Source organism: Argopecten irradians, unplaced genomic scaffold (genome assembly GCF_041381155.1).
Source record: "Argopecten irradians isolate NY unplaced genomic scaffold, Ai_NY scaffold_0460, whole genome shotgun sequence".
NCBI classification, from domain to species: Eukaryota; Metazoa; Mollusca; class Bivalvia; order Pectinida; family Pectinidae; genus Argopecten; species Argopecten irradians.
This window is the reverse complement of record NW_027187927.1, coordinates 13,436-38,275: the sequence shown is the minus strand read 5'-3', so window position 1 is coordinate 38,275 and position 24,840 is coordinate 13,436. Positions and strand designations below refer to the sequence as shown.

Below are 24,840 nucleotides of genomic sequence, written 5' to 3'. Positions count from 1 at the left end.
TAGATATTGTTAACCATCTCTGTATAATATTGTATATATAATTAAATTGTGTTTTGAATTTAGCTGCTGGTTTCTCATTTCTGTTATTCGTTCATGTAACAATACCGAGTATATAGTCGATATGTCTCTGAATACCAATACCACACGCACGATATGGTCACATTATATGTCATTTCATTAACTTTTTAACATTTTTACATCCGTCCGCGCGTGACCACTTTCCAACATCACAAACATATAATTATATGCACACTTCACAACAATTTCATATAAAATGTCTTCATATGCCAACTTTCTAACATTTTCATAGAACAACATTTGCACTTGACCACTTTCCAACATTTTGACATACATAAGTCCTTATACGCACGCATTTCAACAATATCATGTACACCCGTCCTCATACGCACACATTTCAAGATTTTGACATATATTCGTCCTCATATCCACACATTTCAACAATATCACGTACATACGTCCTCATACGCACACATTTCAACAATATCACGTACATACGTCCTCATATGCAGTTTTCTACAATATCACGTACATTCGTCCTTATATGCAGTTTTCTACAATATCACGTACATTCGTCCTCTATATGCAGTTTTCTACAATATCACGTACATACGTCCTCATATGCAGTTTTCTACAATATCACACATACGTCCTATATGCAGTTTTCTACAATATCACGTACATTCGTCCTTATATGCAGTTTTCTACAATATCACGTACATACGTCCTCATATGCAGTTTTCTACAATATCACGTACATACGTCCTTATATGCAGTTTTCTACAATATCACGTACATTCGTCCTCATATGCAGTTTTCTACAATATCACGTACATACGTCCTTATATGCAGTTTTTCTACAATATCACAACATCGTCCTATATGCAGTTTTCTACAATATCACGTACATCTCTATATGCAGTTTTCTACAATATCACGTCATTCGTCCTCATATGCAGTTTTCTACAATATCACGTACATACGTCCTCATATGCAGTTTTTCTACAATCACGTACATAACGTCCTCATATGCAGTTTTTCTACAAATCAAACCATACATCCTCATATGCAGTTTTCTACAATATCACATACATACGTCCTCATATGCAGTTTTTCTACAATATCAAACACATACGTCCTCATATGCAGTTTTCTACAATATCACATACATACGTCCTCATATGCAGTTTTCTACAATATCACGTCCTCATATAGCAGTTTTCTACAATATCAAATACATACGTCCATTTCTCATATGCAGTTTTCTACAGTATCACGTGCATTCGTCCTCATATGCAGTTTTCTACAATATCACGTTACATAGTCCTCATATGCAGTTTTCTACAATATCAATCATATACGTCCTCATATGCAGTTTTTCTACAATATCAAACACATACGTCCTCATATGCAGTTTTTCTACAATATCAAACACATACGTCCTCATATGCAGTTTTTCTACAATATCACATACATACGTCCTCATATGCAGTTTTCTACAATATCACATACATTCGTCCTCATATGCAGTTTTTCTACAATATCACATACATACGTCCTCATATGCAGTTTTTCTACAATATCACACACATACGTCTCTATGCAGTTTTCTACAATATCAAACATACGTCCTCATATGCAGTTTTTCTACAATATCACATACATACGTCCTCATATGCAGTTTTTCTACAATATCACACACATACGTCCTCATATGCAGTTTTTCTACAATATCAAACACATACGTCCTCATATGCAGTTTTTCTACAATATCACACACATACGTCCTCATATGCAGTTTTTCTACAATATCACACACATACGTCCTCATATGCAGTTTTCTACCATATGTCATTGTCAACATTATACCATGTCATTGTCAACATTATACCATGTCATTGTCAACATTATACCATGTCATTGTCAACATTATACCATATTATACGTGTCATTGTCAACATTCTACCATGTCATTGTCAACATTATACCATGTCATTGTCAACATTATACCATGTCATTGTCAACATTATACCATGTCATTGTCAACATTATACCATGTCATTGTCAACATTATACCATGTCATTGTCAACATTATACCATGTCATTGTCAACATTATACCATGTCATTGTCAACATTATATGTCATTGTCAACATTATACCATGTCATTGTCAACATTATACCATGTCATTGTCAACATTATACCATGTCATTGTCAACATTATACCATGTCATTGTCAACATTATACCATGTCATTGTCAACATTATACAATGTCATTGTCAACATTATACCATGTCATTGTCAACATTATACAATGTCATTGTCAACATTCTACCATGTCATTGTCAACATTATACCATGTCATTGTCAACATTATACCATGTCATTGTCAACATTATACCATGTCATTGTCAACATTATACCATGTCATTGTCAACATTATACCATGTCATTGTCAACATTCTACCATGTCATTGTCAACATTCTACCATGTCATTGTCAACATTTTGTCATTCATGTCATTGTCAACATTATACATGTCATTGTCAACATTCTACCATGTCATTGTCAACATTCTACCATGTCATTGTCAACATTCTACCATGTCATTGTCAACATTATACCATGTCATTGTCAACATTATACCATGTCATTGTCAACATTATACCATGTCATTGTCAACATTATACCATGTCATTGTCAACATTATACCATGTCATTGTCAACATTATACCATGTCATTGTCAACATTATACCATGTCATTGTCAACATTCTACCATGTCATTGTCAACATTCTACCATGTCATTGTCAACATTATACCATGTCATTGTCAACATTATGTCAATGTCAACATTAAACCATGTCATTGTCAACATTATACCATGTCATTGTCAACATTATACCATGTCATTGTCAACATTCTACCATGTCATTGTCAACATTATACCATGTCATTGTCAACATTATACCATGTCATTGTCAACATTATACAATGTCATTGTCAACATTATACCATGTCATTGTCAACATTCTACAATGTCATTGTCAACATTCTACCATGTCATTGTCAACATTCTACAATGTCATTGTCAACATTATACCATGTCATTGTCAACATTATACCATGTCATTGTCAACATTATACCATGTCATTGTCAACATTCTACCATGTCATTGTCAACATTATACCATGTCATTGTCAACATTATACCATGTCATTGTCAACATTATACCATGTCATTGTCACATTCACATTATACCATGTCATCATGTCAACATTATACCATGTCATTGTCAACATTATACCATGTCATTGTCAACATTATACCATGTCATTGTCAACATTATACCATGTCATTGTCAACATTATACATTGTTGTTGTCAACATTATACATTGTCATTGTTATACTTGTTTGTCAACATTATACCATGTCATTGTCAACATTATACCATGTCATTGTCAACATTATACCATGTCATTGTCAACATTATACCATGTCATTGTCAACATTATACCATGTCATTGTCAACATTCTACCATGTCATTGTCAACATTATACCATGTCATTGTCAACATTATACCATGTCATTGTCAACATTATACCATGTCATTGTCAACATTATACCATGTCATTGTCAACATTATACCATGTCATTGTCAACATTATACCATGTCATTGTCAACATTATACCATGTCATTGTCAACATTATACCATGTCATTGTCAACATTATACCATGTCATTGTCAACATTATACCATGTCATTGTCAACATTATACCATGTCATTGTCAACATTATACCATGTCATTGTCAACATTATACCATGTCATTGTCAACATTATACAATGTCATTGTCAACATACCATGTCATTGTCAACATTCTACCATGTCATTGTCAACATTATACCATGTCATTGTCAACATTATACCATGTCATTGTCAACATTATACCATGTCATTGTCAACATTATACCATGTCATTGTCAACATTATACCATGTCATTGTCAACATTATACCATGTCATTGTCAACATTATACCATGTCATTGTCAACATTATACCATGTCATTGTCAACATTCTACCATGTCATTGTCAACATTATACCATGTCATTGTCAACATTATACCATGTCATTGTCAACATTATACCATGTCATTGTCAACATTATACCATGTCATTGCCAACATAATACCATGTCATTGTCAACATTATACGTGTCACTGTCAACATTATATTGAGAGGCAAAATTAAAATGTATTTTTTAACAACTATGTGTCAATGTCGGCATTATTTTTTTCTGATATTTTCAACATATTACTTTTTTTAAGAACAAACAACTCAAAGGCATGATGGAAAGTATTAATTGTGTCATAATTTATTCATTTGTTTTGGAGTGAAGAGAAGTAACAACTGTGGTGCACTGGTGTTTGACTCTCCAGTTAATGACACGGACAACAGAAACTTACACTACACCAAACCAAGTACTGAAGCTAAGTGAGTCAATTATATAAAAGTATAAAAAGATTAATAGGTTCCTGGGGCATGCCCACCAAATATAATAAGATTATTGCTGCTGAGAGGGTGTCTAAACCCTAACTCCCATAAAGAAAAGGGCAGGTATGATATTTCACAGCTTGCAAGTGTTTCATCACTTAGAAGTCTAATATGAATTTAGAAAATCACCTGAAATGGCCACAAGAATTAATATATACACAGTGAAATATAGCCCAGGTTACATGTATGTATGGTACCTAATATATATACATATAAAAAAAACTACCTATTTGTACAGGTAATGCATATATATGGAGAACAAATATGTGATGAGAATCAATTACAGTACACTCATGCAATGAAATGGTAATACATTGTATCATACACTTGCCGTTTATCATACCCTTTAACAAGAGATCCCAGACGGATCTTGGCGCCCACCAAAGAATGATCTATGTCTGACAATGGAAAGAGGGTCTTTTCCCTGCTTTTCAAACTTTTTCAAACACACTACATATAAAATTTGAGACAGATCGCTATAGTACTTTCTAAGAAAAAGTGGTAACAGAGGGATCTTGGCGCCCACCAAAGATTGATCTATGTCTGACAAATGAAAGAGGGATCTTTTCTCTGCTTTTCAAACTTACAATTCTTTTTTCTGCTTTTCAAACTTTAAACTATCAAAATCCAAGATGGTGGTCCCAAAATGCAATAGGCAGAACTAGGGTCCTAGAGGAACATACATATGATATTTGAGAACAATCCCTTCAATACTTTCTGAGAAATAGCGGTAACAAACTTTAACTATCAAAATCCAAGATGGCCACCGGTCGGCCATCTTGTTGACCGATCAGTCCCAAAATGCAATATGCACAACTGGGGTCCTAGGGGAACCTACATATGAAATTTGAGAAAGATCCCTTCAGTGCTTTCTGAGAAATAGCAGTAACAAACTTTAACTATCAAAATCCAAGATGGCTACCTGGCGGCCATCTTGTTGACCGATCAGTCCCAAAATGCAATATGCACAACTGGGGTCCTAGGGGAACCTACATATGAAATTTGAGAAAGATCCCTTTAGTACTTTTTGAGAAATAGCGGTAACAAACTTTAACTATCAAAATCCAAGATGGCTACCTGGCGGCCATCTTGTTGACTGATCAGTCCCAAAATGCAATATGCACAACTAGGGCCCTAGGGGAACCTACATATGAAATTTGAGAAAGATCCCTTCAGTACTTTCTGAGAAATAGCGGTAACAAACTTTAACTATCAAAATCCAAGATGGCTGCCTGTCGGCCATCTTGTTGACCGATCAGTCCCAAAATGTAATATGCAGAACTAGGGTCCAAGAGGAACCTACATATGAAATTTGAGAACAATCCCTTCAATACTTTCTGAGAAATAGCGGTAACAAACTTTAACTATCAAAATCCAAGATGGCCACCGGTCGGCCATCTTGTTGACCGATCAGTCCCAAAATGCAATATGCACAACTAGGGTCCTAGGGGAACCTACATATGAAATTTGAGAAAGATCCCTTCAGTGCTTTCTGAGAAATAGCAGTAACAAACTTTAACTATCAAAATCCAAGATGGCTACCTGGCGGCCATCTTGTTGACCGATCAGTCCCAAAATGCAATATGCACAACTAGGGTCCTAGGGGAACCTACATATGAAATTTGAGAAAGATCCCTTCAGTGCTTTCTGAGAAATAGCGGTAACAAACTTTAACTATCAAAATCCAAGATGGCTACCTGGCGGCCATCTTGTTGACTGATCAGTCCCAAAATGCAATATGCACTACTAGGGTCCTACGGGAACCTACATATGAAATTTGAGAAAGATCCCTTCAATACTTTATGAGAAATAGCGGTAACAAACTTTAACTATCAAAATCCAAGATGGCTGCCTGGTGGCCATCTTGTTGACCGATCAGTCCCAAAATACAATATGCACAACTAGGGTCCTAGGGGAACCTACATATGAAATTTGAGAAAGATCCCTTCAGTGCTTTCTGAGAAATAGCGGTAACAAACTTTAACTATCAAAATCCAAGATGGCTACCTGGCGGCCATCTTGTTGACCGATCAGTCCCAAAATGCAATATGCACTACTAGGGTCCTAGGGGAACCTACATATGAAATTTGAGAAAGATCCCTTCAGTACTTTCTGAGATTTAGCCGTAACAAACTTTAACTATCAAAATCCAAGATGGCGGCTGGTCGGCCATCTTGTTGACCGATCAGTCCCAAAATGCAATATGCACAACTAGGGTCCTAGGGGAACCTACATATGAAATTTGAGAAAGATCCCTTCAGTGCTTTCTGAGAAATAGCGGTAACAAACTTTAACTATCAAAATCCAAGATGGCTGCCTGGCGGCCATCTTGTTGACCGATCAGTCCCAAAATGCAATATGCACTTCTAGGGTCCTAGGGGAACCTACATATGAAATTTGAGAAAGATCCCTTCAGTACTTTCTGAGAATTAGCGGTAACAAACTTTAACTATCAAAATCCAAGATGGCGGCTGGTCGGCCATCTTGTTGACCGATCAGTCCCAAAATGCAATATGCACAACTAGGGCCCTAGGGTAACCTACATATGAAATTTGAGAAAGATCCCTTCAGTACTTTCTGAGAAATAGCGATAACAAACTTTAGCTATCAAAATCCAAGATGGCTGCCTGGCGGCCATCTTGTTGATCGATCGGTCCCAAAATACAATATGCACAACTAGGGTCCTAGGGGAACCTACATATGAAATTTGAGAAAGATCCCTTCAGTACTTTTAGAGAAATAGCGGTAACAAGAATTGTTAACGGACGGACGGACGGATCAGTCCCAAAAAGCATTATGGAGCAGTCCTTAAAGGTACTATGCACAACTAGGGTACAAGGGGAAACTATGCGTGGAATTTGAGAAAGATCCCTTCAGTACTTTCTGAGAAATAGCGATAACAAACTTTAACTATCAAAATCCAAGATGGCCGTCGGTCGGTCATCTTGTTCACCGATCGGTCCCAAAATGCAATATGCACAACTAGGGTTCTAGGGGAACCTACATATGAAATTTGAGAAAGATCCCTTCAGTACTTTTTGAGAAATAGCGGTAACAAACTTAAACTATCAAAATCCAAGATGGCCGCCTGTCGGCCATTTTGTTCACCGATCGGTCCCAAAATGCAATATGCACAACTAGGGTCCTAGGTGAACCTACATATGAAATTTGAGAAAGATCCCTTCAGTTCTTTTTGAGAAATAGCGGTAACACATTTTTAACTATCAAAATCCAAGATGGCCGCCTGTCGGCCATCTTGTTGACTGATCGGTCCCAAAATGCAATATGCACAACTAGGGTCCCGGGGGAACCTGTATATGAAATTTGAGAAAGATCCCTTCAGCACTTTTTGAGAAATAGCGGTAACAACCTTTAACTATCAAAATCCAAGATGGCCGCCTGTCGGCCATCTTGTTGACCGATTGGTCCCGAAATGCAATATGCACAACTAGGGTCCTAGGGAAACCTACATATGAAATTTGAGAAAGATCCCTTCAGCACTTTTTGAGAAATAGCGGTAACAAACTTTAACTATCAAAATCCAAGATGGCCGCCTGTCGGCCATCTTGTTGACTGATCGGTCCCAAAATGCAATATGCACAACTAGGGTCCCGGGGGAACCTGTATATGAAATTTGAGAAAGATCCCTTCAGTACTTTCTGAGAAATAGCGGTAACAAGAATTGTTAACAGACGGACGTACGGAAGGACGGACGTACAGCCGAGAGGGACATTATGGGGATGAAATGTTGGACTCCATTGTGGGGTTCCTGTCACCTGTTGAGCAGGTATTTATGGGGTTGCATCAAGAATTCTTACGAGAGCTACATTATGGGTATGAAATGTCCAATAACCCAGTGGGGTTTTAGTCCACAACCCCACAACAAACATGGACTAACAACCCCACAGCAGTCACGGTCTAACAACCCCACAACCGACACAGACTAACAACCCCACAACAGTCATGATCTATCAACCCCACAACCGACACAGACTGATAACCCCACAACAGTCATGATCTATCAACCCCACAACAAACACAGACTGACAACCCCACAGCAGTCACGGTCTAACAACCCCACAACCGACACAGACTAACAACCCCACAACAGTCATGATCTATCAACCCCACAACCAACACAGACTGACAACCCCACAACAAACACGGACTAACAACCCCACAGCAGTCACGGTCTAACAACCCCACAACCAAAACATTCTAACAACCCCACAACCACCATGGTCTTGCAACCCCACAACAGCCATGGTCTAACAACCCCATAATTGCAATGGTTCAACAACCTCACAACAAATCCGTCATACTTTGTACTATATCCCCACAGTCATGGACAACAACCTCACAAGGAATCTGTAGTACTTGGTACTATATCAGTCGATAAACCCACAGTCATGGACTACAACCTCACAAGGAATCCGTAGTACTTGGTATTATATCAGTCGATAAACCCCACAGTCATGGACTACCACCTCACAAGGAATCCGTAGTACTTGGTATTATATCAGTCGATAAACCCCACAGTCATGGACAACAACCTCACAAGGAATCCATAGTACTTGGTACTATATCAGTCGATAAACCCCACAGTCATGGACAACAACCTCACAAGGAATCCGTAGTACTTGGTATTATATCAGTCGATAAACCCCACAGTCATGGACAACAACCTCACAAGGAATCCGTAGTACTTGGTACTATATCAGTCGATAAACCCCACAGTCATGGACTACAACCTCACAAGGAATCCGTAGTACTTGGCATTATATTAGTCGAAAAGCCCCACAGTCATGGACTACAACCTCACAAGAAATCCGTAGTACTTAGTACTATATCAGTCAATAAACCCCCAGTCATGGAATACAACCTCACAAGGAATACGTAGTACTTGGCACTATATTAGTAGATAAACCCCACAGTCATGGACTACAACCTCACAAGGAATCCGTAGTACTTGGTATTATATCAGTCGATAAACCCCACAGTCATGGACAACAACCTCACAAGGAATCCGTAGTACTTGGTATTATATCAGTCGATAAACCCCACAGTCATGGACTACAACCTCACAAGGAATCTGTAGTACTTGGTACTATATCAGTCGATAAACCCCACAGTCATGGACAACAACCTCACAAGGAATCCGTAGTACTTGGTATTATATCAGTCGATAAACCCCACAGTCATGGACTACAACCTCACAAGGAATCCGTAGTACTTGGTATTATATCAGTCGATAAACCCCACAGTCATGGACTACAACCTCACAAGGAATCCGTATTACTTGGTATTATTTCAGTCGATAAACCCCACAGTCATGGACTACAACCTCACAAGGAATCCGTAGTACTTGGTACTATATCAGTCTATAAACCCCACAGTCATGGACTACAACCTCACAAGGAATACGTAGTGCTTGGTATCATATCAGTCGATAAACCCCACAGTCATGGACAACAACCTCGCAAGGAATCTGTAGTACTTGGTACTATATCAGTCGATAAACCCCAGTCTAGGACATCAACCTCACAATGTTGTCAAGTAAGATACAGCAAGATTTCTGACCCAAAAATTGAAAATCTGAATCTGGATTAAAATTTCATCAAGTGAAAAATTTCATCTACTGGAAATAACAATAATCAGTACTGCTGTCTTCAAGTAATTGGGCCAAAAATTGGCTTTGGCAGTATCTACTCTTTAGACATTCTAGTTAAAAAAAAAACCCAAGACAATGAATTCTCATTTTAACTGAAATAGTTTATTACGAAAGAAAAGTAATATTATATCTTTATCTATTTGAACAAGATACTATAAAAAAAATCTCTCACCCAGATGTAAGTCATAAAGGTGAGCTAAATATTAGCAAAATAAGTTCATAACATTACAGTGTGGAGCAGGTAGGTAGAGATAGGCTGAGATAATTATTTTGAGGACATTTTATCCCATGTACCTAAGGGCAAATCATACAACATTAAATCAAAATAATAACTTGAAAACTAGAAATACTACTAGCATTGAAAATATTGGTTCAATTCTAGCAAAGTGCCACTAGTACTATTTTTTCTTCACCAGAAATGGTGTAAGACACACATTGCTTGCCTATTCAGTTTTTTCTCACTTAACAATTACACAGTCATTCATAGCAGACTTCTAATAAATCTCAGGGAACAATCACAACACACTGAAACAACAGCAAACTTTCCCATAAGATAAAAAAAATCACGTGTAAAGTTCATCTTTCATTTTCATAGTCTTTCAAAATAAATCCTTGTTGTTGTATCATACAAAATAGTTGCCATAGTTGATAAAAAGTCGATGTATTCAATGGAATATGCTCTGACAAAAAAACCCCCAAAAAAACATGAAAGCGTTAAACTTTTAAAGTCAGCAACAAAACCTTGCCAGAGTGGAGTTTAGACACTTGCCGATGTCCTGTGAACATTTGTCTATGTGAATTGTTGTGACCTTTTCGTGGTCATCATGTTACATAACTTCTTTTTAATTGTGTCCCTTTTCCTAAGACGGATCACTCCTTTTTGACATTTACTTTTGAACATTAATTGTTCAATCCTTTTCTGCCCTGGAAGTTTATTGGTCTTCAATTCTTTACTGAAGAGAATTTCAAGTTACTCTTTTTCTTCTTGTGTCCAAATCTGTCGTGTGCATGAAGATGCTGCTTTCTTCCTTTTCTTTTTGGAGTAATTCTCATTACAATAATCATCCTCTTCTGACTGCTGCATCTCATCCAAGTCAGGAATGTATTCATCATTTTGGCCAATTGCTGCTGCCCTTGCTACAGGAATGTGTTCAGTTGGCTCGTCACTTGCAGCTGGGTGGTCTGCATTTGCATCTACATCTGCTGTTGCTACAATATCTGTTAATTTGAAAAATTAAAAATATTAAGACTGTTTTGGACTTGAATCGGAATGAAGCAGGAACAGATTATCTTGAATAAGTTAGTTCCATTGAGAATGATCTTGTTATTTCTGGAAATAGTCATAATAGTAATCATAACTAAACAAGAGATCCCAGAGGGATCTTGGCGCCCACCAAAGATTGATCTATGTCTGACAAATGAAAGAGGGATCTTTTCTCTGCTTTTCAAACTTACAATTCTTTTTTCTGCTTTTCAAACTTTAAACTATCAAAATCCAAGATGGTGGTCGCAAAATGCAATAGGCAGAACTAGGGTCCTAGAGGAACCTACATATGATATTTGAGAACAATCCCTTCAATACTTTCTGAGAAATAGCGGTAACAAACTTTAACTATCAAAATCCAAGATGGCCACCGGTCGGCCATCTTGTTGACCGATCAGTCCAAAAATGCAATATGCACAACTGGGGTCCTAGGGGAACCTACATATGAAATTTGAGAAAGATCCCTTCAGTGCTTTCTGAGAAATAGCGGTAACAAACTTTAACTATCAAAATCCAAGATGGCTACCTGGCGGCCATCTTGTTGACCGATCAGTCCCAAAATGCAATATGCACAACTGGGGTCCTAGGGGAACCTACATATGAAATTTGAGAAAGATCCCTTTAGTGCTTTTTGAGAAATAGCGGTAACAAACTTTAACTATCAAAATCCAAGATGGCTACCTGGCGGCCATCTTGTTGACTGATCAGTCCCAAAATGCAATATGCACTACTAGGGTCCTAGGGGAACCTACATATGAAATTTGAGAACAATTCCTTCAATACTTTCTGAGAAATAGCCGTAACAAACTTTAACTATCAAAATCCAAGATGGCTGCTTGTCGGCCATCTTGTTGACCGATCAGTCCCAAAATGTAATATGCAGAACTAGGGTCCAAGAGGAACCTACATATGAAATTTGAGAACAATCCCTTCAATACTTTCTGAGAAATAGCGGTAACAAACTTTAACTATCAAAATCCAAGATGGCCACCGGTCGGCCATCTTGTTGACCGATCAGTCCCAAAATGCAATATGCACAACTGGGGTCCTAGGGGAACCTACATATGAAATTTGAGAAAGATCCCTTCAGTACTTTCTGAGAATTAGCGGTAACAAACTTTAACTATCAAAATCCAAGATGGCGGCTGGTCGGCCATCTTGTTGACCGATCAGTCCCAAAATGCAATATGCACAACTAGGGTCCTACGGGAACCTACATATGAAATTTGAGAAAGATCCCTTCAATACTTTATGAGAAATAGCGGTAACAAACTTTAACTATCAAAATCCAAGATGGCTGCCTGGTGGCCATCTTGTTGACCGATCAGTCCCAAAATATAATATGCACAACTAGGGTCCTAGGGGAACCTACATATGAAATTTGAGAAAGATCCCTTCAGTGCTTTCTGAGAAATAGCGGTAACAAACTTTAACTATCAAAATCCAAGATGGCTACCTGGCGGCCATCTTGTTGACTGATCAGTCCCAAAATGCAATATGCACTACTAGGGTCCTAGGGGAACCTACATATGAAATTTGAGAAAGATCCCTTCAGTACTTTCTGAGAATTAGCCGTTACAAACTTTAACAATCAAAATCCAAGATGGCGGCTGGTCGGCCATCTTGTTGACTGATCAGTCCCAAAATGCAATATGCACAACTAGGGTCCTAGGGGAACCTACATATGAAATTTGAGAAAGATCCCTTCAGTGCTTTCTGAGAAATAGCGGTAACAAACTTTAACTATCAAAATCCAAGATGGCTACCTGGTGGCCATCTTGTTGACCAATCAGTCCCAAAATGCAATATGCACTACTAGGGTCCTAGGGGAACCTACATATGAAATTTGAGAAAGATCCCTTCAGTACTTTCTGAGAATTAGCCGTAACAAACTTTAACTATCAAAATCCAAGATGGCGGCTGGTCGGCCATCTTGTTGACCGATCAGTCCCAAAATGCAATATGCACAACTAGGGTCCTAGGGGAACCTACATATGAAATTTGATAAAGATCCCTTTAGTACTTTCTGAGAAATAGCGGTAACAAACTTTAACTATCAAAATCCAAGATGGCTGCCTGGCGGCCATCTTGTTGACCGATCAGTCCCAAAATACAATATGCACAACTAGGGTCCTAGGGGAACCTACATATGAAATTTGAGAAAGATCCCTTCAGTACTTTTAGAGAAATAGCGGTAACAAGAATTGTTAACGGACGGACGGACGGACGGACGGAAGGACGGACGGACGGAAGGACGGACGGACGACGGACCACGGACGAAAGGCGATTTGAATAGCCCACCATCTGATGATGGTGGGCTAAAAAACAATTGGGATTTTTGGTTATTATTCAATTTTGATGTTATGTCAAGATATGTCCTTGAAATTCTAACCTTGCAATGAAAAGACCTGAATAATTTTTCCATTCATTATTAAACGTCATTACTTTTGAGTGATAGGTGAACATTTTCATTGGTCTGCTAGGAAGTAACAAGATAGAAATCAAATGCAACCTACCATCCAACTGAATATCTTTAAGTTTCTTTCCATGAAACTTCCCCACAAGATTTAAATCTTGGATCAAGAGGATCTTAGCTACCTCCACCCTCTCTAGGAGATCTGATGTCTGACGATAGTGTTCCCGGTGAACGTTCATGGTGTGGCCTAGGTGATCTATTACCCACTGCCTTTCAGCATCTGTTGTATTCATTGCCTGAAAAAAATATGTATAAATACATGTGGTTTGCATACAATACAATCTTAATGAATAAAATGGAAGGCTCAAGGGCTTAAAGATGAACCGTCTATTGAGATAAAAGCATACATGTACATGTATAATTTAGAAAAAAACCTAAAATATTACTTAAAAGGTACTTTGAAGACACATTAAGAAATGTAACAATAAAACCAGCTCAAACTCTTAATTTGACTGGACACAACAGAAACATCATTCCAGGGTTTCTCAAGGAAAACTGATATCAAAGATTATTTCGCAACAGACAGACGATGGATCACAGATGGAGAGCTATTTAAACAAACCAATATCTGATGATTGTAGACAAATAAAACAATTATGATTGCATTCCTTACCTGTAGCATGGTGGCTGTATATTTTCGCATATTGGAAGTTCTTATGAGGCTTGGCATCTGTAATCCTGCTTTCGGATCTTGTGTAATATCTCTGATAGCATCATATGCCCTAAATACACCAGCACCTGCATAAACCAAGGCATACGTAATATTTAGGTCAAGTTTTGACAAAACTCTACTACTGTCACAAAACAAGTTGAAAATCTGATATCAATCAGAGACTTAAAAAGTTTAAAATTCAGATACTTGTGTAATTCAATCAAAAACCCAGAATTAAATTGAGCACATACTCACCAGCATTTGCAAATACATATTTGTTGTTTGGTGGAATCCCAGCTGATTTCCTGACTGTACTGTTGCTGAGATACTGCAAAGAGCCCTTTACATCATTCGGAAGTATTACTGGAACTCCTCTTCCAGTCTGAAATGTGTAATTATGGGATTGTTGAAGCTTGTCTTTCAACACTTTGAAAGCTTCTTTTAAATATTTACATTTTATCTGAACAGATCCACTCAATTTTATTCAAAAACCAGTAACACCATCACATGATGCATTAACACACTTAAAAACACTTCTCAATCGTTATAACATTTCATTCATGAATAAAATCAAAACCACCTTTAAGTTTCAAATGAATCAAACAAATTTGCATCTGTGTTAAAATACATATAAGTTTAAAGAAAAAACACATCTGCTCTCTTATATTAAGACTCTAAAATGTCTCAATTGGATTGCAATTATTTTTTCAACATGTTTGAGGTCATAACAGCATTTGAGTTTTTGGTATCTTGATCAGGAATCTTGTTCCTCACTAATGCTGAAAATTAATTTATCCTTATACAATGGAAGAATCTACATACTTTTCCTCTGAGTACGACCACATCTTGGTGCTCAAGGAGATGGCGTTCAAAATTTGTAAGCTCTCCTCTGATTTCTGCTCCAACCTCATCTATGCCCGTTTTCCTCATTTCATATGCTGTCAGTCTGTGGAAACATGAACCTCTATATTTCAATCTGTCTTTATTTTAAATTATAATCATTATTTAAAATGTAACATTAAATGATTGCTTTCATTGGGAAATTGTCTCCAGGCTTTCATAGGAAATCTTTGAAAAAACTTATATTTAAAGAAACTTGAACAATATCTAATGAAAACCAAAGCATTAAAACTGAGCTGGTTTTTAAATGTTATGAACATTAATATTTACCTCATGGCTTGAACTTCATGACATCTTCTTCTGTTGTATAATGTTATCCTAACCAAATTCAGGTTGGCCACTTTTCGAAATTGGGCAAATGTAGCATCTTCGAGATCCAGATCCTTTATCTCGTTTGTGAGAAATTGTGCCAACTTCTTGAGATCATTGGGGAGTGGGAGCTTCCTCTCTTGGTTGAATGTTGCCTCAATCATTAGACTTCTTGCCAATTTTGTCACCCGAAGACCCCATTCAATGTCCATAAGCTTCCTGAATTCCTCCGCCTCTTTCTTTTTTTGATTGTCACTCTCTTTAATTCCTTTCGCCAGTTTTGTCGATAGCATCCTTTTAATATCATGACCTAATTTCACTGCATTGCTGGGAGATTTTAAATCCTCAAGATCTTCTTCATCTCCAGCAGAACACAACAGTGCTGCTTTTACCACAACATCAAAGTGTTTGGGTTGGAGAAATCCATCCATGCTTTCATCATTCAACTCAGAGATCATCTGGCAGTTCTTCTTCAATTTTGCCACTAGTCTCATAACAGAACTTGTATAATACTTTCGCATGATTTCGTTGCCTCTGTTCCTCAACATCCACTGATTGCCTAAATTTACAATCAGGTCGTCATGCTTGGCTACCTTGGATACGTCATCAACTAGCATTATTGGAAATACCTCTTTCACAAGAGCAGGTGATGCCTCATCTGTCACTTTCCCCATTATAATGTCAGATTGTACAATCAAAGAATTTTTGGTATAGGAAAGGCTTAGATTTGGATCAGCAGCACAGCATACCTTGAAATGGCGTTTGATAGATGCCAGCAAAATCCACCCTAAACATCTTGGACAGGGTCCATACTTTCTGATGTCAATGGTCTGTTCACATTTATCTCCTTTTCCTTCATCATCTTCTTCAGATTCATCTTCTTCAGATTCACCAGCTTCGTATCTTGATCTCCTAAGAAGGAAAATCTCTCCCTTATTTCTTTTCAGTACATTTATGTTGTGATTGTGTGCAGCTTTTAACCTCAACTTAGCAATGAGGTTCTTCCTTTCCTTCCCACAAGAATTAAGTATTTGTTTTACTTCATCTTCATTACTATGTTTCCTGGTTAAAATGTGATGGCTGAAATTACACACAGTCTTTGAGCAAAATATACATGGATGTCTAGAATCGTAAGTTCGATTTGTTTTTGTATGTTTCCCACTTACATACTTGTCTTTCACTAATGATACATAAATGTCTTTATGCGAAATGTCCCTTGCTGTCTTTTTTTCATCGAAAGTTTCAGCATCATCTTCATCATCGGTATCAAGCAAATGTGATTTCCTCATCTTTGCAGGTCTACTTAACATGGGAAAAACTTCGGAGTCAGAGGTGTCTGCTGAATCCTCCACAATCATTGTTTTCTTTCTTTTATTACTTTGCCAGTCATATGCATCCATGACTTCAATGGTGCCTTCAGAGCCATCTCCCATCTCTGTGGTTACCCGTGGTAGCTGTAGACAGTCATCATGGGGATCAAAGAGCCTCCAGGCCCATCTCCTGTCTCTGTGGTTACCCGTGGTAGCTGTAGACAGTCATCATGGGGATCAAAGGAACCTCCAGGCCCATCTCCTGTCTCTGTGGTTACCCGTGGTAGCTGTAGACAGTCATCATGGGGATCAAAGAGCCTCCAGGCCCATCTCCTGTCTCTGTGGTTACCCGTGGTAGCTGTAGACAGTCATCATGGGGATCAAAGAGCCTCCAGGCCCATCTCCTGTCTCTGTGGTTACCCGTGGTAGCTGTAGACAGTCATCATGGGGATCAAAGGAACCTCCAGGCCCATCTCCTGTCTCTGCGATTAACTGTGATAACTGTAGACCGTCATCTTGGGGATCAAAAGAGCTTTCAGGCCTAGATCCTGTCTTCGTGGTTAACTGTGATAACTGCAGATCATCATCTTGGGGATCAAAAGAGCTTTCAGGCCTAGATCCTGTCTTCGTGGTTAACTGTGATAACTGCAGATCATCATCTTGGGGATCAAAGGAGCCTTCAGGCCTACATCCTGTCTTCGTGGTTAACTGTGATAACTGTAGATCTTCATCTTGGGGATCAAAGGAGACTTCAGGCCTACATCCTGTCTTCGTGGTTAACTGTGATAACTGTAGATCTTCATCTTGGGGATCAAAGGAGCCTTCAGGCCTACATCCTGTCTTCGTGGTTAACTGTGATAACTGTAGATCATCATCTTGGGGATCAAAGGAGCCTTCAGGTCTAGATCCTGTCTTCGTGGTTAACTGTGATAACTGTAGATCATCATCTTGGGGATCAAAGGAGCCTTCAGGTCTAGATCCTGTCTTCGTGGTTAACTGTGATAACTGTAGATCTTCATCTTGGGGATCAAAGGATTTTTCAGACCCATCTCCTGTCTCTGTGGTTAACTGTGGTAACCGTAGATCGTCATCTTGGGGATCAAAGAAGTTTTCAGACTCAGCTCCTGTCTCTGTGGTTAACTGCGGTAACTGTAGATCTTCATCTTGGGGATCAAAGGAGCCTTCAGGCCTAGATCCTGTCTTCGTGGTTAACTGTGATAACTGTAGATCTTCATCTTGGGGATCAAAGGATTTTTCAGACCCATCTCCTGTCTCTGTGGTTAACTGTGGTAACCGTAGATCGTCATCTTGGGGATCAAAGAAGTTTTCAGACTCAGCTCCTGTCTCTGTGGTTAACTGCGGTAACTGTAGACCATCAACTTGGGGATCAAAGGAGCTTTCAGGCCCAACTCCTGTCTCTGTTACTAACTGTGGTACCTGTAGATTGTCATCTTGGGGATCAAAGGAGTTTTCAGACCCACCTCCTGTCTCTGTCGTTAACTGTGGTAACGGAAGATCGTCATCTTGGGGATCCAAGGAGCTTTCAGGCCCAGCTCCTGTGTCTGTGGTTAACTGTAGACCGTCATCTTGGTGATGAAAAGTGCTTTCAGACCCATCTCCTGTCTCTGTGGTTAACTGTGATAACTGCAGACCGTCATCTTGGGGATCAAAGGAGCCTTCAGACCCATCTCCTATCTCTGTGGTTAACTGCAGACCATCATCCTCTGCAATTGTGTAATAAAGTAATAAGACTATGGCAACAATTCTCGAAGGAAAATGAAAATTTCATAAAAAGGAAGCTTTACAACTCATCTAATTTCTTACCCAAAATATACATATCTAGAGCTCATGAAAATGTGGATATGAATCAAATTATTGAAGATAAGGTTTCAATATAATTTTCAGATAACAGTTGCTAACAATGAAACATACCCTTTCTTGTAGTCCTCTCAATGGCCCAGATTAAGTCAGAAAGGAACGCATCATATGTTGCCGGCTTCTTCTTCAAAGATTCTAAAACACCAAAATAAATAATAATTACAAAATATAACCAAAACAATTGTCGAATTACATAGATATCTTATACCATATTCTTAGTAAGAGTTTGGTTTGCTATACCCTTTTTCCATAAGTGAATAGTTTGTTTTATTTGGACAGGAGTTTTACTACCAACATTCATAAGCAGTCTGAATATTGTGTGCTAAATCAGTCTATAGAGTATAATGAACATACATTTAATAGCTTTTGATTTGGAATTGTTAGCTTAAAATACAACAAGTAACTATCCACTGAAAAGTACAGATGTTTAATTTATATGCAAATATTTTAGTATGCTGTCTCTTTAACAATGAGGAAATGAGGGACATAAAATGATAAAGCATGCACTTTCATGGTTCATACAGATTTTTTTAAACAAAATTCATGCACTTTTTCCAGAAGACCTTTTAATCGACTTTCTTCAATCTATGGGTAAAACTCAAGGAGCACATATGAAAATTCAAGCACTGTATAAACCATATAAGTTTAATAAAATTACAAAAACAAACATTTGTCTATAGAGTGAGTAGAGCTGTTATCAATGGCAAAATCTGCATCGTGATTTTTATCGAGTCAAATCAAACTGCAATTTTTTTTTACAATTTTATTACTTTTAATCATTTTAACTCCAAAATAACATTTTTTTTAAATGCACATCAGGTACCGTCTCTAACTAATCATTATATTATGTATATGTATTGCAGGTAGCAGTCATCCTTTAATTTGATTGGAATAAAGTCATTTGAATGAAGGAAAGTGTTGATCTTCATTTAGTCTCTACACAATACCATACCTTTTGCCCTGTCAAAAGTGGTATGAGCATGACCTATTTAACACAGCAGACAGCTAGGTGCCGGATGTTCAAAACAGGGAGCCGAGAGGTGTAAATGTATTCGCCATAGTCAACTTTTCATATGGATATTGTGCGGCACACTCACAATGTACACTCTAACTTTGATTCAATCATATTGGCAAATTTTCATTACAGACGAGAGCTTTGGCAAACATTGTTAAATATGCATCATGTCCGTCTTTTTAACAAACAAGACCATTCTTGTTGAGGGCAATGTCACAGATATACAATTGGATGACATAGTCTTTAAATACAAATGTGATGAATCACAATGCTGATATATGATAACAGCTCGATCTATAAGTTAGTAAAGGTTTGCATGCACGAAAGTATGTATGATATAAACCGAAATCATAATGAGTTGACAATTACTATCTTAAGATTTTCATTGTTTCGATCAAAATTAAAAGGTGTTTTGTTCTCTTTTTGTTGTAGCAAAATGGCATTACCTGCCTATTGCTTTATGAATAAATGATTGTAACTAAAAGATCTGTATCAAGTCACTACCTGACATACAACAAAAAACTTAAGTGTCAAAATTTCAGAATTAGATTGCAGACATTTTCCAAAACCATGGTTAATGCAGACCGTCATCTTGGGGATCAAAGGAGCCTTCAGACCCATCTCCTATCTCTGTGGTTAACTGCAGACCGTCATCTTGGTGATGAAAAGTGCTTTCAGACCCATCTCCTGTCTCTGTGGTTAACTGTGATAACTGCAGACCGTCATCTTGGGGATCAAAGGAGCCTTCAGACCCATCTCCTATCTCTGTGGTTAACTGCAGACCATCATCCTCTGCAATTGTGTAATAAAGTAATAAGACTATGGCAACAATTCTCAAAGGAAAATAAAAATTTCATAAAAAGGAAGCTTTACAACTCATCTAATTTCTTACCCAAATATACATATCCAGAGCTCATGAAAATGTGGATATGAATCAAATTATTGAAGATAAGATTTCAATATAATTTTCAGATAACAGTTGCTAACAATGAAACATACCCTTTCTTGTAGTCCTCTCAATGGCCCAGATTAAGTCAGAAAGGAACGCATCATATGTTGCCGGCTTCTTCTTCAAAGATTCTAAAACACCAAAATAAATAATAATTACAAAATATAACCAAAACAATTGTCGAATTACATAGATCTCTTATACCATATTCTTAGTAAGAGTTTGGTTTGCTATACCCTTTTTCCATAAGTGAATAGTTTGTTTTATTTGGACAGGAGTTTTACTACCAACATTCATAAGCAGTCTGAATATTGTGTGCTAAATCAGTCTATAGAGTATAATGAACATACATTTAATAGCTTTTGATTTGGAATTGTTAGCTTAAAATACAACAAGTAACTATCCACTGAAAAGTACAGATGTTTAATTTATATGCAAATATTTTAGTATGCTGTCTCTTTAACAATGAGGAAATGAGGGACATAAAATGATAAAGCATGCACTTTCATGGTTCATACAGATTTTTTTAAACAAAATTCATGCACTTTTTCCAGAAGACCTTTTAATCGACTTTCTTCAATCTATGGGTAAAACTCAAGGAGCACATATGAAAATTCAAGCACTGTATAAACCATATAAGTTTAATAAAATTACAAAAACAAACATTTGTCTATAGAGTGAGTAGAGCTGTTATCAATGGCAAAATCTGCATCGTAATTTTTATCGAGTCAAATCAAACTGCATTTTTTTTTACAATTTTATTACTTTTAATCATTTTAACTCCAAAATAACATAATTAATATTTTTTTAAATGCACATCAGGTACCGTCTCTAACTAATCATTATATTATGTATATGTATTGCAGGTAGCAGTCATCCTTTAATTTGATTGGAATAAAGTCATCTGAATGAAGGAAAGTGTTGATCTTCATTTAGTCTCTACACAATACCATACCTTTTGCCCTGTCAAAAGTAGTATGATCATGACCTATTTAACACAGCAGACAGCTAGGTGCCGGATGTTCAAAACAGGGAGCCGAGAGGTGTAAATGTATTCGCCATAGTCAACTTTTCATATGGATATTGTGCGGCACACTCACAATGTACACTCTAACTTTAATTCAATCATATTGGCAAATTTTCATTACAGACGAGAGCTTTGGCAAACATTGTTAAATATGCATCATGTCCGTCTTTTTAACAAACAAGACCATTCTTGTTGAGGGCAATGTCACAGATATACAATTGGATGACATAGTCTTTAAATACAAATGTGATGAATCACAATGCTGATATATGATAAACAGCTCGATCTATAGGTTAGTAAAGGTTTGCATGCACGAAAGTATGTATGATATAAACCGAAATCATAATGAGTTGACAATTACTATCTTAAGATTTTCATTGTTTCTATCAAAATTAAAAGGTGTTTTTTCCTCTTTTTGTTGTAGCAAAATGGCATTACCTGCCTATTGCTTTATGAATAAATGATAGTAACTAAAAGATCTGTATCAAGTTACTACCTGACATACAACAAAAAACTTAACTATCAAAATTTCAGAATTAGATTGCAGACATTTTCCAAAACCATGGTTAATATTTTTACTGCACATAAATCTACATCTAACCGCACAGGAGGAATTTAAACCTTTGAAGGCTTTGAATTAATGATACAAGATTAACAAATGCTTAATGACAATTGGGTCTCAAATTAAAGGTACTCAAATACTGAAGTTCTGAATAAGTGACCAAAGTTCTTAACAGCATAACAAAATATAAAATGGTAATAAAAACTTTCTGCGAAGAACGCTAACAGAAACATAACTGCAAATATTCTAAACACATTTTCTTCAATCCTTTAACAATTAACATCCTCTTACTCTTTGCCAATTTTTTTTTCTCTTCAATGTGTTCAAATGGTTGAACATCTTTCAATGGAAACCTGCATGAATTTAATCATGAACAAAAGTATTTACATTGTGAGAAAGCCATGCTTTTAAGACCATGTAAGTTGTAACACTATATAAGCTTCCATGAATCAATTGACATAACTTTTTCTGGTGAAAATGTTAATAAATATCTAGGCACATTTAGTCCAGCAACACCCAAATTCCTACATAGTTTTGAAGAACAAAACTGAATGTAAATTGCCAACCTGGAATGTAATCTAGTCTGTTAATCCAGAAATGTTTTATGCATTTTTTAGATTAATATTAGACTAAGCAGAACTTTGCAAAATATTTACATGGAAATTTAAATATGCGCAATGATAAATATTCTATCAACAATGGATTGTGCATGGAGTTGTGAACTTACCAGGCATCGTCACTCCTGCAGTACCCAACATCTCCTGTGATATCAACTTTAACAGGCCACAGTACGTTCTTCACTCCTGGGACCCGACTCCATACTATATCTCCCTCTCTTAACTGAAAACAGAATAATTCATACTTGATAATTAAAAAGTGACACCGACTATATTCACAACTGTAAAACAAATTTAGAAATTGTGCAATCACAATCACATTGTGTGTACTTTGCTTCAACTACTGCCATAACACGTAGGGTTATTAAGTTCGCCTCAGCTGACAATCAGTACTTACATAAACTATTGCAATCCATTCGAGTCTTGATTCTGAGCAAACAACAATTACAATAGGCAAATACACGATTAAAATCTTCCATATCTTTGAATCGAAGTCCATAGCACTGTCTGAAGTCTACGATCTCTAACAAAAGACTACATCTGATTTCATTGTACAGCACGTACGCCAAAGCATATCTGAAATGACGTGCCTCCACATTAAACACAATGTCGCCAAAGAACGTCATCAGTAAGTTGTCATCATGACATGTCCTTATTAAATGTCCATAAATTGAAAAAACGTGTCCACTTTCGATAGATGACAAATATTAAAACTAATATCATAATAAGAATTGCTAAAACTGCAGACAACATGCAAGCGTTGAAAACAGACGTTTCACCCGCCATTCCGCCATATTGTTACGACCGGAAGTCGCAAATGTCTTCGGGAATTTTTTTTTAATATTAATACGTAAACTGTTTTTTTCGATCTGGATACGTAAAAAAAACATGAAACGACTACCACTTAACACAAAAAATAACTGAACACAATTTTTATCACCCCATTTGTATCGACAATATTTCGTTATGACGTTTCATTTTCATTGAGGGTCCCTTGTATCAACGTTACACCATCGAAACTAGCACGATGTAAATCCGATTTTGTGGAGATGTTTTCACGTCAATAAGGATGCGATTTATATTTTAAGAAAATATTAAAAGAAAGTACTACATTTCTCTCATTACCCGACGAAAACTGCAATCATCTGATCAAGTCTTAGTCACAGAAAAAACAACAGACGATAGTTAACCCCAGAAACCATCGCAAAAAAAAGAACCCCAGAAACACTGTCCACCAAACGATGCATCGACTGATTTTTTTTAAGGAAAAAGGAAATATCTCTATCAAACTACATTGTAGTCTTTTAGCTATTGTCATTTAAGTCATGTGTGTCAGTTAGATTTCCTTAATAGGTCGTCGATATAAAAACAGTCGTTGTTACTTACCTTCCAAGCGGTAGCCTCCATGGCGGTGTCGCGTGAGAATCGTAAGTACCGTGAAAACCGTCAGCACGCATGCGCATATCGACATGTTACAGATGTAAACTTCTAGGTCTAGGTTAAAACGGCCCTAGTGCAATAACGGCCCTAGTAAAAACGGCCCTAGCGTCAGAACGGCCCTAGTTAAAACGGCCCTAGTTTTAAATAGCCATAGTAATAAAATACTTTTAAAGACATATGTATTTAATAT

General features: G+C 37.2%; 2 protein-coding genes across 2 annotated transcripts; both read right to left on the bottom strand.

The window, feature by feature from the left end:
- Nucleotides 1-10,422: 10,422 nt before the first annotated feature.
- LOC138312757 (uncharacterized) lies at nt 10,423-17,285 on the bottom strand. The gene is made up of 6 exons (XM_069253521.1): nt 15,814-17,285; nt 15,466-15,589; nt 14,899-15,025; nt 14,605-14,729; nt 14,032-14,227; nt 10,423-11,469 (listed from the first exon to the last, which is right to left on the bottom strand). Exons 1-6 carry the CDS (start codon nt 17,283-17,285, stop codon nt 11,222-11,224), a joined length of 2,292 nt encoding a protein of 763 aa, XP_069109622.1. The 3' UTR covers nt 10,423-11,221.
- A 208-nt stretch (nt 17,286-17,493) lies between these two features.
- LOC138312760 (papilin-like) lies at nt 17,494-24,590 on the bottom strand. The gene is made up of 5 exons (XM_069253524.1): nt 23,321-24,590; nt 21,055-21,135; nt 20,641-20,847; nt 19,095-19,241; nt 17,494-18,886 (listed from the first exon to the last, which is right to left on the bottom strand). Exons 1-5 carry the CDS (start codon nt 23,349-23,351, stop codon nt 17,508-17,510), a joined length of 1,845 nt encoding a protein of 614 aa, XP_069109625.1. The 5' UTR covers nt 23,352-24,590; the 3' UTR covers nt 17,494-17,507.
- Nucleotides 24,591-24,840: the final 250 nt, after the last annotated feature.